General features: G+C 33.9%; 1 protein-coding gene across 2 annotated transcripts in view; it reads right to left on the bottom strand.

Moving 5' to 3' along the window:
• Positions 1–18,393, bottom strand: part of RPGRIP1L (RPGRIP1-like) — a 99,750-nt gene that overhangs the window by 59,641 nt on the left and 21,716 nt on the right. For both annotated transcript variants that reach the window (XM_011946600.1, XM_011946599.1), the window contains exons 7-10: positions 14,098–14,203; positions 11,961–12,107; positions 10,599–10,672; positions 3,942–4,081 (exon numbers count right to left, since the gene is read on the bottom strand). In XM_011946600.1, the coding sequence (XP_011801990.1) occupies positions 3,942–4,081; positions 10,599–10,672; positions 11,961–12,107; positions 14,098–14,203 (467 nt within the window). The remainder of the gene's footprint in view (positions 1–3,941; positions 4,082–10,598; positions 10,673–11,960; positions 12,108–14,097; positions 14,204–18,393) is intronic.

Raw genomic sequence — 18,393 nt, 5'->3', positions numbered from 1 at the left:
AAAAAAAAATCAAATATACTGTATAAACACTTTTGTCTTATTGATAGAAGGTTAAAAGGTTATCTTAGAGTATAAATTGCTTATATGTAGTTAACTAAAGAAAAGAATATCCAGGCCAGGCGTGGTGGCTCACACCTATAATCCCAGCACTTTGGGAGGCGGAGGCAGGTGGATCATGAGGTCAGGAGTTCAAGACCAGCCTGGTCAACATGGTGAAATCCCATCTCTACTAAAAATACAAGAATTAGCTGGGCATGGTGGCACACGCCTGTAGTCCCAGGTACTCAGGAGGCTGAGACAGGAGAAGAATTGCTTGAACCCGGGAGGCGGAGGTTGCAGTGAGCCAAGATTGCACCACTGCACTCTGGTCTGGGCAACAGAGTAAGACTCTGTCTCAAAAAAAAAGAAAACAATATCCAAATATAAACAATACTTGAAAATTTTGAAGGTACAGGTTAAATACTTGTCTTTAAACTAAAAATTCAGATGAATAATAAATATGGATTTTTATGAGATAAACTTTTTTGTCAGAGAACAGAGTAAGAACGTGGGACTCTTTATGTTAAGTTAAAACAACATCTAGACAACATGGTTAGGTAACAAAAAGAAGGCAAATATAGTCCGAAGTATGTAAAAACAAAGGTACTGAGGATAATATAATTTCATTCTCTGGCCAGTAAAACGTCTTAGGGTTTCTAAGGGTGAGCTAAAGTGTGAAGGACATGACTGTTCCATCTTTATCCAGACATAGTGTATTTTGATTATTATTTCTATGTTCTAGTCTTCCTTTCCTTTCAAGTTTTCAGAGCAGGGTTCCTATATGTTATTAAGTAGAAATCAACTTATTTATTTAAATGTTTCCATACTTTCCTAACATTTGTTTCAACAACGATATCTCCATTCACTGATATTTTTTAAACAAGGGCATTATTAGTAGAAAAATAACTTAGTGGGAGAAGACATTACTGAGTACTGGTAACTTACCTTCTACTGAATTTTATTTAGAATTATCCACTACATTTTTCCTTTCTCAAACTGTTTATTTGGGACATAACTCCTGGGTCTTTAAAAAGTACTAAAATGCTATAGCTCAAAGAGGAAATATACTTGCTGAATTATAACAGGCAAAATCAAAGCACTCTGTACAAGATGAAAAATAACCTCTTTACCTTATGATTTGACAAAAAGCAGGTTAAGCTAAACAGCATTTTATTCAAATGAGATAACATTTCACTCTTTTAAAATTATGTTCTTCCAGCACACCATTAATAAGCAGAGGGCAGAGAACAATTCAACTAAACAATTTTCAGAGCGCCTTTGTGCTAATATCTTCAGCTGTGATCAATATAACCATATGCATTATGCTGAATTATGCATTTCAGCTACAGATAGAAAGGAACTTTCAAAAGCAAGCCCTTAAACACATGCAGTTAATTTAAGCATTAACCAAATGCAAACTGCATTTACATATCCTTCCCCCACAGATTCACACAATCTGAAACTAATTTGTACCTTGAATAAAGAGGTGAGTATTCTCTAAAAATAATTTACCAGTTAGATGAATGACTACAAGAAGCCAGGGAAACATCTTCTGGCAAAGAACACTTGATACATGAGAAGGTAAATGTATGAAGACACTTCAAAGTAAAATTAAACAATTTCAAAATCTGTAATACAAAATGGAACTTTCTAAATATTAAAAGATTTTCTTAAATAGACGGTTACAGTTTTTTTGTGTATTATTTCCCTGGAAGAAATGGTTAAAGGCTGTAATATTTTTCTTATAACCCATTTCCACAAAGAAATGAAAACTTAAATCCTTAGACTTGTAAATTTGAGGTATTCAAACAAAAATAACTGGAAAATAATAGTTGCATTAAAAGTAAAGATTCAGTTCTAGCAATTTTTCTTTAGGAAATAATTGGATAAACGTGTAAAAATTTGTGTGGAATTGTTTATAATACTTAAAAAAACTGAAGCTATTTAAATATTCAATAGAAGATTGTTAAATAATCCATGTTACATTCACACACTGGAAAACTGTAACAGCCATTATAAATGATTCTGATGTAGATTTATATTAAGGAATGATTTTACAATACAGCAAAAAAAGTATTTTATAAAAACTGTATCATTTAGAAATAACTCCGAAAGGACATAAATCAAATATTAGCAGTGATTATTTTGCTAATATTTTGTGGGTTGTGGGATTGATTTTTATAATTTACATACTGGACTTTTTTCATAATGTACATGAGTTACATTTATTATTTAAAAAATTCCCAAACAATACAAGAGCCAGTAAAAAAGATGAGGAATAAATTAGATAAATTAAAATAACTTCAGAACTGTAATACAAAGTAAGAACCCTCAGAATTAATTCAACGACAATAAACAGGTCTAACAAAAAAATTAAGATTCTACCCCCCTTAAGAAAAGCTTGTTTACAAAGATTAGTTCAGATATCCAAAAAATAACAGCTTTAGAATTCTTGATATCTAAGTAAATACAGAAAGCATAGAAATAAAAAAAGTTTACTTCATTTCCTTTCTTTCTAAGAATGAGCAATTTATCTGCTCTTGGAAAAGAGAGAGGGAATATAGAGCACTTCCACTTTTTTTACCTAAACAATAATTTATTGAGCAATTACTAAGGCAAAGCACTCTGTTAGGTATTCGATACTGCACATTAAAGTCAGGAACTGTATGTATTTTTGACATGAAAACTTAAAAAAAATCCACCAGGTCAGAAAACCTGTCATCACCATTTTATTCCACTCACAGTCTTCTAGAGAAAAAGTCATAAAAAAATCTATCATCAAATGTAGTCACTTGGTGAATAAACATTGTACTAGTGTTTCATTGAAATTAAGACTCCATTGATGACGTGTTCCAATTTCAGACTTGCTAAAACGTGAAAATAATGTCACACTGAAATTTAAAAATGCTATCACTTATAAAATGCAACTCAATATTAGAGATGTTAAAATATGAAAAGATAATGTTCCTTACAGTCAGTGAAATATGGCATTGTGGTCTAAATAAAAACATAAGAATACTAACTAGAAACATAACTGTTTTTTAGTGAGTCTGTATTAAACTTTTAAACATTCGCACGCAACTGAATTGCAAGTGTTCAAAAGGAGCATATGACTCGGTTTATCTAGGGCATGAGCAAACAGATAATGACACTTAAAGCAAATAATTTATTTCCCCTGTTGTGCATTTGTGTGTATATCTATGTGTGTGTAACACAGTAAAATTCAGACTTCTTTAATTATAATTCTTTTACTTCTATGAGGTCTGTGACTTATACTGAAACTTATTAGTGATTATTATTTTAGCAGGGGGCACAAAACTTCCTGGCATTTAAGTTCACTGTCACGGAGCAGAATTAGACATTTCATCAGAGATTTTCCCTATTCGAACTCTCAGAACGGCAAGCTACTATGTCTGCCAATCTCTGTCATCTTACACTAGTGTTTTTATGCCATTACACTTGCCACCACCTCACATATTACATATTTATTTACTTGTTGTAGTTTCTTCCTATTAAATTTATATTCCATGAGGGAAAGACCTCTGTTTCTATTCATTGCTGTATCCCCAGAAATTAGAACAGTGTCTAGCACTAACTGGTGCTCAATAAATACTTGTTGACTGTTGAGTAAAGAAAGGCTTAGAATTTAGGAAAATTGAACAATGAAAAACAACTTAAATAAGAACAGCTATGAGAAAAAGTAATTCTTTTGGCATACACACCAGGCCGAGTATGAGAAATTTTGACCAACCGCTGAATTCATGAGAGTGGATGACTGTGTTTGCCCCTCACACGTCGCAGGGTAAGTAGCAAACAGTAGGCACCAGAGTAAGTACTGACTGATTCAATGAACAAACATTAGATGTCTGAAATGAGAAAGGCAGTGGCTATTTTAAATGTACCTCTTTCAGTTTTTAATCTGTCAAGAATTTCAGTTTTGTCTGTTAAGTCAGACTTCAAGGCAGTCTCGAGCTGAGCAATCTGTACTTTCAGCTGCTGCTCCTTTACCTTCCATTGCTCTTCATGGGCAGCACTGAAGGCACTGCAAAACACACGTGACATGCAAGGAAAGCTTGGAAATCAGCTTCAACCGAAAATAATAAAGAGAAAAGCTTTTAGTGGCACAGAGACCACTGTCATCATGTCTTAGGAATTAAGTAAACATATGCTGGTCTGCTGCTGTTGAAACCAAGGCGCCTTTCTCAGGCTGCGGTTAGGGAACATGAAAGAGTTTGTGGGATGAGCAAAGGAACTGGCCTTAATTTAGAGCTCTAAAGTCAGAAAAGCTGGCAGTGTGCTGCTTTTGTGGGACTAGTAAAGGAATTTAGATACTGTACATACTCCAGAGGAATCCACAATTCCAAACCTCAGCAACTGACATCGTACAAAACCATTCTCTCCCACATACAAACCTCTTAATACAGAGAAAACAGACTTTCCACCTGATCTTTAATTCTGTGAAACTTTTAAAGAGTCTGCGATAATAACATGTTCACAAAATAATGGCCACAGAATGATAGCATATTGAAACGAAGTAGTGATAATACAGTTTTTGATAAAAAACAAAAAACAATAGGCTAAAAACGGTTTTAGTTGTAACACATGATTGGAATGAAAACCAGTGCTCTGTGCCTGATAAGAATGATGAAAATAGAATTACTATTACCCAATAAAAGTACAGCAGTTTAAAACATGGTTAAAATTTGCTAATGATCAAGAATCAGCATATTAGAAGAAAGAACCGGTTGAAAAATAACTAAGCGATGCACAGAAAGGATACCATAAACATTTGTTTATGTCAGTGATTCCCAAACACTGACTGAAATACTGGTAGTAGGCCAGCTGCAGTAAGGACACTTAGGGAGATTTTAAAATGAAGATTCCAGGGCCCAGGTATTCATATTTTTATACAGCTCCCCAGATGATAGCCAGGTTTTGGAAAAACTGATCTTGATCTGAATTTCAGCAGAAAACCATTATCTGTGAAGCTTGATATGACTGAATAATCATCAGCAGCTTTGACCATTCTAGTTATTTTAAGCCCAGTAAATACAACAAAAACTTATAAAATCTGGTTTTATACTGATGATGAAGTAAATGGAAAAGAAACATATTACTGGAAATTGCCCTTAATGTTGCTCCCAACTAGTCTTCAGTTTTTATTCCAAAAAAGATACTTTTCTGGGAGGCATAGCTTTTCAAAAGAGCAAAATTGTGTATTCATTTCACATTTTGAATATTTTACTGCCTTTAAGATAACACGACCTTGAAAATAAATGGAATTCTGGAAGCTTCTCTAAACATGACATCTATTTCTTCTATTAGTGTTCTCATTTCACTTATGGAACGTTAAAAAAATATAGAATCTATATGCCAATTATTTAAGTTGATTTTATCAAAGGTACAATGACCTAGACTTAAATGAAATCCAAATAAAATATGCATTTTAAATACTAAATAATTTTCTTTTTTACGTTTGTTTTTAAAATAAAGAACAAATATAATTTCTATGTATGGCCAAATTGTATATATCAAACACATCCATATATATGCATGAATGTGAGTACATCTATGTGTGTGTATATGTGTGTGTGTGTGTGTGTGTGTATGTATGTATATGCATGTGTCTTATTTTATTAAAAACATGTACCACCCGGAAAAAAAATTAGCATGATGAAATAGGCACAACTATACATTATATCAGATGCCAAAAATTAGAAACAGTAGTGTTCCAATAGCATTAGTACCAGCGAAAAGCTCACCAACGGCTAATCTGGCAGAAACATCAGAAGCTGTATGTGTTTAAATTAAGAACAATTTAGCAGCCTGGGTTTTCCAAACCCACAAAATACTAGTGTAAATCAGCATAAGTCAATCTGAATTTAGTCCACTGCTATCTTCCCTCTAAATTTAGGATTACATTCCACTGGAGTTTCATGAGGAATTCCTTTTGAATTTACTGTATTCCTCTATGCTTAGAGCCATCTGTGTAACTATAAATGGTGAACCACATCTGGCTCCATTTTCTTTGTAAGGGCTGTGCACATGATTAAATCTGTGTATGAGAACAGTCTTTGAGAACGTTTTATTCATGAAAAAGTTTTTGCATATTGCCTATAGTGAAAACTGAAGTGGGATCATAGTTAGTCTTTGTACACATTTCACTGTTATATGATGTTGCAGGACTGATCAAATGTCAGCCTGCAGTGGAATGCCCATTGCTGCTTGTGGTCAATGGCATGTACACTGGCAGACATGGGTCAGCATACTGTAAATACACACCCTTGTTCAAAAACATGATAAAGATCTAACTAAAGCCAAAGAGTTCATCTGCTTCCTAAGATCTTTCCTCTTACAGAAGAAATTCCATTTGTTCAATGTTCAAGGACATCCTAATGTGAGAGATAGGAAAGAACAAACTCTAAATCATCCATAAAGAAATCCATAGTGGCCGGGTATGGTGGCTCATGCCTGTAACCCCAATGCTTTGGGAGGCTGAGGCAGGAGGATAGCTTGAGCCCAGGAGTTCAAGACCAGCCTAGGAAACAGAGAGATCCCATCTCTATAAAAACTAAAATTAAAGGCCGAGTGTGGTGGCTCGTGCCTGTAATCCCAGCAGTTTGGCAGGCTGAGGTGGATGGATCACTTGAGGTCAGGAGTTCGAGACCAGCCTGGCTAACATGGTGAAACTCCGTCTCTACTAAAAATACAAAAATTAGGCAGGTGTGGTGGCATACACCTGTAATTCCAGCTACTCAGGAGGCTGAGGCAGGAGAATCGCTTGAACCTGGGAGGCAGGGGTTGCAGTGAGTCAAGACCGTGCCACTACACTCCAGCCTGGGTGACAGGGCGAGATTCTGTCTCAAAAAAAGAATTAAAAAATAATAATAAAATTAAAAATTAGACAGGTGTGGTGGCACATGCCTGTAGTCCTAGCTACTTGGGAGGCTGAGGTGGGAGGATTGCTTGAGTCCAGGAGGTTGAGACTGCAGTGAGCTATGATTGCGCCACTGCCCTCCAGCCTGGACAACAGAGCAAGATCCTGTCTCTCTCTCTTTGTTTTTTTTTAAGTCACAGTTACTTTATTTGGGGCCCAATGAAAATTAATTTCATATTCACATCAGGATATTTCACTTACTGAAAGAAGATGATGACCCAAATGTACTTGGAGTTTCATTTCTGGGAAGCATAAGCTGCTCACATTTGATCACATGAGATTTTATGGTTTCTAGAAGGTTACAGGGCACAGACGCTCACTTTATGGAAACAGAACACAGAGCATCTATGGGTGTCAGCAGTGCTCTTCTACATTTTGAGAAGTAGATGACTATCACATCATAAAAACTCCACCCAATTCTTTAAAAGGTTAATATCATCTTAAAAACTAGAGGAATACCTTTTTAAAATAGACATTATATTAGGGTCTCTCAGGAAGTTAATACCTCAAAATCACATTCAACAGATTTTTTTAGACCCAGTCTCAAATTAACTGAATCACAGCTGGATGGTATCGGGGCAGAGGGAAGGGTGCAGATGGATAGGCGAAGAAGCTCTGAAGAGGTGGTGAAACCTACATTTTAATAAGTTTTCCAGGTTATTCGCATACATTATAGTTTAGGAACCATTGCAATTATCAGTTACATGGCCCCAACACTAACTAACTTCAAAAGTGAAGCACAGCATTACCAAATTATAGCATAATTACATAACACTGTATTACATACCACAGTATAGAGCTTCTCTCTGACCCGAGAGAAAGATATAATTGTCAAAAATGTGTTCTGAACTTTTAAATTGAACATTTCTTAAAGTTATACTTATTTCTCGGCAGTGTATCAAAAGTGTTTTGGCATATTAAAAAAGGCTCATACTAAAAAGTAACATGAGGGTTTTATCTTCCCAGATGATTCTCTAATACGTCATATGTCAAGTAATAAACACATTCAAAATTTCATTTGAAAAGGGAAGATGAGAATGCAATCTGCAAATCATATTTTTCTCCTGAAACCTAGTCAATTTTGAATAACAAACAAACACTGTCCTTTTAAAAACGTGTTATCGTTATGACTAAGCAAACAGGGAGTATGCGTAGTTTTTGGTGAACATTAGTCGTTGGCAATAATGAATAACAGTGTCATGAAACAAAAGAGCTGTAAAAACTCTCAGAGACAATGTCGACTTTTGTCGAATTTCTCCAACTATACTTCTAAAATGTATCATATATTTCAAAAACACTATATTAGAGAATTCTGTAGTTCTGTTGACTATTATGTGTGTTTGCTGGGTTTTGTGCTTATGTGACATTAATTCTTCTTTTGACATTAAATGTTTTGACACTCATTACACACATTTACTTGCATATATCTCACATAAACTTCACGTGTGAGCAGCATAATGAAGTCTGCTTTTAGTGTGACAGGCAAAAAATGTTAGCGCAAGCATAAAACATTGAAAAAAAAAACCCTTCAAATTTATACCCTTAGATCATCTTCTAATATGGAAAGATAAAGTTTTATGGTGGGAAAGTAAATATGAGAAAAACATGACTTTCTCAAAGTTTCATCTATACATTATTCCCAGCTAAGTTCGATTTTTTTTTTATTCCAAGTAAGTATGTTCAGTAAATTTTCAAACTGGGGAGAAGTAGAAAATTTGGAAGTAATCGCCATATGGCACTATTTTCTTCTATTTGGACTATGTAAATTATTTGAAATTACAAGATACTGAAGATACATGTAAATCAGTAAGAATTTCTGGATTTATAACAGTTCTGTTATTCCATGAATGTTTCCCTTCTGCATATACAATTTGCCAATGCAATTAAAATCAGAGAGATAGTGAAGCATAACAAAAAAAGAATTCAAGTTTTAGAGTAAAAAAAAAATCTGGGTTTTAGTTCTAAACTACAGTCTCAGCAATGCTGTGTTACTCTGTACAAGTCTTAATTTTTCTGGAATCTCAATTTCCTCATTTAAAAAAGAGAGATGATATCTTCTCTAATAGGGTGCTGTGCAATTTGTATACTGACATTTAAACTTTTCAAACACACGTATGATTTTAACTGGTGTCCGAACCTACTGTTGGTAACCCTTAATATAATGAGTCACTGTACAAAGATAGTCCCCACAAGTAGGTAAATAACATAGATGATACAAACTACTGAAATAATGCCTATGTTAATTTACGTAACTTTCCCGAAGTAAATAAAAATAAAAGCCTATCCTCACACTCCTTGGGTATAATTTGTTTAATTTACAAAATGTAAATTTAATTTATAAAAAATAAGACAAAGAGCTAAAAAGTTAAAGATGCACAGATGCACTTGTAGCTCAAATGGTTATTTTCTGAGGTTTCAGCACATGACCAGTAGAAGTAGCTGTTGAATATCAGCTATAACATATGTATTTAGGTATATATTACATTTGCTTTCATGTAAACCTGTATTTATCATTTACCAGTATCATATACTAAAAAGACTTAAAATTACATACACACACACACACACACACACACACAGAGAGAGAGAGAGAGAGAGAGAGAGAGAGAGAGAGAGAGAGATCTGTATCACTTAACCAAACTTAGATGTGGAGTATGATTTTGTTTCTAATATTACCAGAAAGCACTAATTTCTAAAATACCATAATTATGAAGTAGATTAAGAAACAAAATTGAAGCAGCCCTTTAAAATGTACCTTGAGATAAAGATGCTTGTGTTTCTCTTTATAAGGAACAGAGACAACTGTAAGTGAACACTTTTGTTTTTCCCTAAAAGAGTAACTCTCAGTTAATAAGCTGGGGAGTCTAGGAAAGAGACCAAAAGAGGTTCAAATACAAGCTCTATCACTTTATACATTTAAAAGGTATTGGCTCGGCACAGTGGCTCACCCCTGTAATCTCAGCACTTTGGGAGGCTGAGGCAGGAGGATCACTTGAGCCCAGGAGTTCAAGATCACCCTGAGCAACATAGAAAGAATTTGTCACTAGCAAAAAAATTTAAAAAATTAGTCTGACATGGGGGCATGTGCCTGTGGTCCCAGTTACTCAGGCGGCTGAGGTGGGAGGATTGTTTGAGCCCAGGAAGTTGAGGCTGCAGTGAGCCATGATTGTGCCACTGCACTCCAGCTTGCATGACTGAGACACTGTCTCGAAAAAAAGAGGTAGGAAGTGCTTCTTAATGTTACTTAAATTGCTTTATCTTCCTTGTTTGCAAAATGAGAATTTATAATACATACATTTCAAGGTGCTGTGAACAATTTATAACAATAAATGTAGAGTATCTAACATGCTGTCTGTTTATAGTTAGTGTTCAATAATTGATAGCAGTTTACTGGCAACAAAGTGATATGGTTTTCTTAGTAGTGATAGGCTACTGCTCAGGTTAAACAACTTATTACCAATGTCTTTAAAAAGCTTGTATTTCCTTTATAAAGTTTGTATATTTCTTGCTATCATTTGTTGCTAATTCTTTGATCAACATGATCTATTCTGACAACAGCAAATGCTTTCATATAAAAGAGCACAAACAAGACAATGAAAGAACACATGGAATCATGATTTACCTGTCATAAAGTTTATCATAGTTTTCCTTTAAAAGTTCCCGTTCCTTTTCTAAATCATTAATTCTATCCTGCAGCTAAAATGAAAATAAAATTACATGTTAAGTAAATATTACATAAAACTACTTGGGGGTAAAAAAAACATAAAAAACTCTATATGAGAAGAGGTTAACATGTTTTAATCTTGATTGCTAAATGGTAGCTGCTAACCAGACCACTTATATTGCCTGCATTTAATTCAGCACTGATTCTTTCTAAGTTGTTAAATAAACGTGAAATTAATATTCCTGTTTTAATTTAGTAGAAACGTACACAGTGCTTTATGCAACATGTGCCAGAAGTCAGTAAAGAATATGTTAAGAGCTTGTTAAGTCCCGGGAAACATAATATTTTTTACTTTTCACCATGATAACTTCTGTCATTATATTCATTTTGTATTAATTTACAATTGGCCCACAAAAAATTAAAAGGATTGAATTCTTTTTAGGTTCATGGTTCAACTGTGTTGTTAATCACAATTTACTCTGAAGATACAATTTCTCACAGTATCTGAAATTTATAAAGAGCCACTAACACATTTTGTGAATAAATGAATAAACAAAGTTATATACCGTTTTAGCCCATGAATAGTATTTTCAGAAATAAACAGAGTAATAATTACATCTCTATGACTAAAATGTAGATTTCCGTACTCTAGCATTTATTTTTAAGTTTTATTCATAAGTATATTTTGCAGTCACAACTTTTCCCTGTGGATCAGAGTACTCTTAAACTTTACTTCCATTTTCAAAATTCTCTTTTGATGCTAGTATGAGACAGTAAAGGATTCTCCCAAGATCAGAATAGAATGCAGGCATCTTATTTCACTTCCATTCTCCCTGGGAAGAAACTTAACAGGCTACAGAAAATACTACGATAATAGGAAGATGAGTTTTCAAACAAATCCCTAAAAAAAATAGATAATTTCATAAAATTACTGATAATGCAGAATACAACAGCCACCTCCTCAGAAACAGATATAGTCCTGTTATTTTGTCTTAGTATCTCAAACGATTAATAAGCTGTTATGGTTGAGAAAATTAAGTTCCATAGGTAATCTGGTATCACTTTCAAAATGTTGGTTTCATTTTACTCAAGGATCTTTAATCCTTTGGGTAAACAGTGGATCTTGCCACATTTGCAATACAGTTAAACACTGATTTGCCATTCATATATTAACTACTATATTTTACTGTGCTCAAAACACCATGTATACAGCTCATAATTTTAAATAAGTAAAATTTTGAAATGTCTCTATTTTACTTTTCCAAAACAGTTACCAAGAAGTTGTAATGCAACAGATGGCTAAACTCTTTGGGAGCTTACCTCTTCTATTCTTCTTTCAGAAAACTTCATAGAATGTAACTGTTTCTCAAGACTGCAGCATTTTAAACGCTGCTCTTTAAGTTGCACGTTTAACTCATCCCCATTCGCCATCAAAGCATCGTGGCTGATTCTGAGAGTTCTTTGCTTCTAAAAGATAAAAAGAACATCTTTTAAACATTTTTGGTTATGACTAATCATTTGACTAAATGATTACAATTCTGTAAATGAATTTACTCCTGAAGTTCACCTTATACAGATTATTTTTTACATAACAAATGATGGGTATGGTGCTACTTATCCGTAGGAGACACTCTGAACATGTGTGTGGCATGAGGAAGAAAATACAGGGTTATGTTAGCACAGAGTCACATATTTTATTTTCCTCTAGTTTTTGACTTCTTGATGGTGACCAGCAAGTAAATTTATTTTAACAATAACTTTTTTCTTCTTTTTGCTGTGGCTACATTGGTTGGATGTGCTGTCTAAAAATGCTGTAGCATGGGTCAAAAATGCTGACCACAGATATTTGAATTGAAGGGATTCGCCGCCACATCATATAAAGAGCCTTGGATGGTTAGCTTTTAATTTGCATACAATTAAGTTAAAATTTCCAATTTAGTAAAATTACGAACTTTTCTTAATTTTTAAAAAACGGTCTATTTATGACCATGCTGTAAATTCAATTTTATATACTTTAATGTCACATGGTTTTTTTAAATAAAAAAGGTAATCACATTAAAGTCTTTTCATAGAGACCATATAACCATAACATGCATTGCCTCACCTGCTAACTAAAATCTCTCAAGTCCTACTGAAGTTTTTCTTCATCATTTAAATGAAACATGGCTATTGAGCCATTCAGGTCAATTTTCGTTAATCTTGGTATTATTATAGAACAGTATCTTCAGCCATTTTCTTCTAGGCTCCACACTTCACTGAGGCTGTTGGGTTTAACCTCTCAATTTTTTACCCTATGTCAGCTTCCAAAAGAGCTGCCTGTACCACAGCAGACACCTATTATTGTTGGTATTTAAACTAATACCTGGGTTCACTGTTAAATAGAAATCAAAACTGTCAAAGTGATAAGAGGATGTAAAATCATTTTTCAATTCCTTTCTTAATTCTTAATCTTGGAAATGGCTTTCAACCATAGGGATTTTTAAAATTTCCTCCTTCTAACATCTGTAGATAGCACTATCATTCTCACTCTCTAATCAGTCTCCTCGTTGACAAACTCTCACATTTATGCAGAAGTAATTACCACTTGGCATTTAAAGAGGTTCCTGCAGGATGGAAAACAAAATCCCCAGAGCATGGCTGAAAAATATTTAACTATTGAATTCAACAGTGAATTTAGGCTTCAGATGACCCTTTGCTTTGCATCAATCTACTGCTCTCCTTGTCTTGGGACTTCAAAGAAACTATTACTTCACATAAATTCTGTTCAACTGGAATGTCTTGGAGTTCATTAATTCCAGAACCTATGTTAATTATGCAGTGCCAACAAACAGAAGCCCTCAAATGGCATATTCCTGTGGGGTCATAGTCCTTGTTAAAACAACCATGGGCATAAAGAATCCCAAGTATTGTCAACCTGAAAGGTTAAGGTTTAAAATAAATACACTGATAGTTGACATTAAGAGTAATCAAATATTTTGAAGTAATGGTAGTGACCAAAAAAGAAAAAAAATCCAAATCAAAGAAAGTTTTAACAGAACATGATTACTGACCTATTCATCACTTTGGTCTATCACCAATAATTTTATAAATGCTTAAAATTGAAGATATATGCAAATATAGCAAAACTTCAGTGCTATGTATCCATAATAAATTCAGATAAAAGGAGTTAAAAATAAATTTCCTTGGTAGAAGATGATTTATAATAAATGTTTATTATTTTAAGATGACACAGATATTTATAAAAGGTCCAAGCAGTTAATAATTTCTTTAGTACTTGAGTTATAAATAATAAACAATATATTAAGGGAAAGGATACACATTTGTGAATACAAAGAACAATCTTTAAAAATTACGTTTTAGTGTTATGATCATTCTATGTTTAAAAAAACAACTTGAAAACTACTTTTGAATCCTTTGCATCTCTGTAACAACGTAATGAAATAAATTATCACTGTACCTCTTGAAGCTGAATAAATTTTCCTTCCATTACTGAAAGAGCATTGCTTTTCTCCACTAGCTGTTTATGAAGCTTAATCATTTCTACATTGTCCCGAATGTTTGACCTTCAGAGTTGTGTTTAAGAAAAAGAGAGACAGAAGTAAAAAATGCAAGTTAGAAGAAAGAGAAGCTATGGTGGAATCACAATTTTTCAATTAATGCTACACAGAAAATATTTATATACTTGTACATCAGTCAATGAGGTTTTTGGATTATTATAAATGCAGGATAGATTATTTAAAACAAACCAATAATCATTCCTGAACTTTCATAACCTCGAACTCACAAAGTTTGAAGGGAGCCCCCCAAACTTCATGACTATGTTACCTCTACAATTGATAATATGGATTTAAAATCATTTTATAGTATCCTGAAAGATGGCACAAAAACACAACAGTTTTTAGTACATCAATGATACCATTACCAAACTTCACACTTACTTTAAGGAGGACTATCATGCTACTTTTCCCTAAATGAAAAATATGCAATACAGCCATTCATCTTTCTACAACTCTCTTGATGCAAATGGCATCATAAGATTACCATTTATTGGAGTTTCCTCTTGGAGTTTTAAACTTTTTAAAATATTTGCAAAAAAAGTGACCTAGCATTTTACACTAATAATATCCAAAGCTGGCATTTAAATATGTTGCAGATGTGCCTTTAGCTGTAAGAGATCATTTGATGTCCACAGGGTATACAGAAACCTTATATGTTACAATACTATTTTGTATTTTTCCTACTGAGATTAAAGCAAATGTAGAATTCAACAGGAAGATCTAGTTAAAGGTTAATCATAGATCTAAATGAGTACCTGTTTTCAAAAGACATTTATTTTCTTGATGGAGAAAAGTTCCTTAATTTAATACATTTTATATTAAAAATATTTTGTTAATTTTGAAGTTTCATTTCAGAGTTTACTTTTAGGAAAAATAAATGTAAAAAATTTAAAATCAGAGTTCAATATTTAAAGTAAGAGACTTTACTTTTAAAACTTATCTAGTTTACACATATTGGAAAAATTGTCATAATGCCCTACTGGAACCAGAAAATGGACTACAAAGCTCACACATCTGTAAACCAGCTGAGGACTTGAAATACTTAATTTTCCTCTTTGATATTTGAAAGTTCATTGTATTTTGGCATCGGACAGTTAGTTGTCCTCACACAGAAGATAAACAAGTTCATGGATCCGAATCTTGCCCAGGGTACAGTCTTAACATAATGTTAAAATCATTATATATCTAAAACATGTAATCTGGTAGTTCTGAGCACATATTCAACAATATACTCACTATTATTCACTACTACCTTTAGTCACCAAAAATACAATATATATAATACAAAGAGAAAAATATATCTTAAAGTCTATAGAAAATATTTTTTTTTTTTCATATTTAGAAGCCAAAATATAATTTACTTATTTGCCCCAGCATTACTTGGTTTGACCACTCAGCAGTGAATGACATTTATTGATATGTAAGGACAGAATGTGATTCAAATATTTTTAAATCTTTTCATATATTTCCAGTTGTCTCTGATATTTTATTTTTGTTTTAAAGTATGATTTTTTTTTTTTTTTTTTTTTGAGATGGAGTCTCGCTCTGCTGCCCAGGATGGAGTGTAGGGGCGCGATCTCAGCTCACAGCAACCTCTGCCTCCTTGTTTCAAGCGATTCTCCTGCCTCAGCCTCCTGAGTAGCAGGGACTACAGGCGTGTGCCATCACGTCCAGCTGATTTTTTGCATTTTTAGTAGAGACAGGGTTTTACTGTATTAGCCAGGATGGTTTCGATCTCCTGACTTCATAATCCACCCGCCTCGGCCTCCCAAAGTGCTGGGATTACAGGTGTGAGCCACTGTGCCCCGCCGCAGTATGTTGATATTTTTAAGATTCAGATATATTTGAATAATAACCATTAATTAAAGTAACACAGAATTAAATCTCTATAATCCATTCAAGCACATAGGGTGACAGAAATAACAGTTTCAATTTTAAATTTTTTTTGTAAGGCAAAAACCAGTAAGCATATGTCAAAAACTTTCAGTGGTTTAATTGGTGGGTGCTTTCCCGAATATTTTCCTAAACTCCTTGGAGTTTAAACTTTTCAAAATACTGCCAAAAACAGCAACAGGGCATTTTAAACTGGTAATGCCCAATAGGTGGGCATATATACAACTTACGTAGTATTTAGAAAATAGCAGTAATGTACTTTAAACAATACCTTAAGTAACAATGTGGTATAATAATGTTGTACTTTAAATAAAAAGTCAGTTTGCCGCAGAGTACATCTTTCTAGGGACAATGCTAAACTTGTAAGTCTTTAATAATTACTTTAATGTATCAGTTTTAGGGGCTTTACTATTATGCCTTTTTTTTTTCATGTAACAATGAGAAGAGGATAATCTGTTAAACTAAAAGTGCTAGGTCAGTGATAACATAAAAGTTCAAATCAGCAATGTGATAAACGTGGTCTAGCCTTTATGAAGACGTGCAATAAAAATTACCTCAAACCTGACAATCAAATCAACATTTTTGTATAGATGAAATATGGTACAAGAATAATGGGGGGAAGTAAGAGAGAAACAGGGAGGGAGATGACACAAAAAGATGACAAGAAATGTGAGAAGGATGCTGTAGGCAAGATGGAGCTAGGGTGCATAGCTAAGTGACCAGTCCTAGACCTCTGTGTTTGCAGAGCAAGGCCTCAGGTTGGTCTTTGGAGAACAGACTTAGGGCTAATTTTATGAGTAATATTTTAAGTGACCTCCACACAATACTTTTTTGCCCTCTTCTACACACTACAACAGGAATACCAAATCTTCAGGATGAAGACATTCTGACAGAAAGAATAATGCATGGTAAAAACATTCAGACATTCAGATGAACTCTGTCATGTACCAAATCATACATGCTGCATTACACATGGTGAAACGATCTGCAAACAGATATCAAGCATACTAATTAAGTGCTTCGTAAAAATAAATTTCTCAAAATTTTCATCAAGGATTTTGAAAAAGCCAGGAATGATTAAGTTGGAAAATGCAGTTTCTTTTCTTTTTCCTTTTTTTTTTTTTAAAAAAAACCATGATTTAGAATTATGATCAAATCTTATAAAACTATGAGAAGAGTTGTTGGCCCATCTCTAGATTAAAAACAAACTGAAATAAATTAGATTTTATGTCAAAAAAAAGTAATCCAGCTCAACAACCTGTGTGCCAAGTTTCTCTCATATAATTTGAAACAGTCAAGCAATAAACTCTGAAAAAGGAATTTCTAATGGAAGCCTTGAAAACACTTGACTCCAGCTTTGCTACTGGGTGCCATAATAAATCCAGAAACCTAAAACCTCAGATACACTGGAGAAGTAAAAACTTTCAGCGGAGCTATGTAATGTATAGTCTGATATGAAAGCTTAAGAGGCAAAAATCTTTGCTCCAGTGAAAGTTTCATATACTTTATTCCCCAGGCATTCAACTCCCCTCCCCCACCCTTTGCCAACATTTCATTCCTTGCTACCGTATTATGAAAGCTAAAAAACGTTTCTTGAAGTTTTGAGATAAAAATGTCATAGTATTTAACGTCATTTAGAAGAAAAGGCTTTAAAACACAGAAGCTAGGCTATGAGATTCTGGGAAGTAGTTACGTCAAATATTTATGAGATAGAATGGACAGACTGTTTTTGAGTAATAATGGTTATAGGCTGCCCAAATTTTGGGCATAAGGTTGAAAACAACCTTAGGGTTAAAAAAAGCGCTCTAGATTTTCTTTTCAAACAGTGGCAGACATTCTGTAGCTGCATTGTTGAAGGAAATGTAGGTCATTCATAGTTTTTATTAGGGATACACAGATAACAATCACCAGCAAGGCTACCCCCAGGACCAGGGCTACAGAAGGCTGCTAGAAACCGAATAGAATGAGCTTCACTGAAATAGCTGAGCAAAGTCTATTTGAAAGATAATGATTTTGCTCAAAATTGCTACTTGACTTCACAGGTGAAAACAGTGCTCTCTGATTTAAGATTGCTCAAAGGAAAAACACTGTCTGTGTATGTTTACTTGCCTCTGAATCATTACTTTCCTGTGGTGTTGGGTCAAACTATAAATCAGAACTTAGTATTTTCTTACTCTTACCACCCACAGGAATGGAGGGGACAGTTTTGTCGGCTCTCTACATGCATAAAATCACACTCAGTGGAAGAGCACTCCCAAAGGCTGGTTGGGGACAGGAAGAACTCAAATCCTGGCTCATCTTCT

This window comes from Colobus angolensis, unplaced genomic scaffold (assembly GCF_000951035.1).
Source record: "Colobus angolensis palliatus isolate OR3802 unplaced genomic scaffold, Cang.pa_1.0 Scaffold251, whole genome shotgun sequence".
NCBI classification, from domain to species: Eukaryota; Metazoa; Chordata; class Mammalia; order Primates; family Cercopithecidae; genus Colobus; species Colobus angolensis.
Note: the sequence above shows the minus strand (reverse complement) of the source record. Positions and strands in the feature narration are given on the sequence as shown.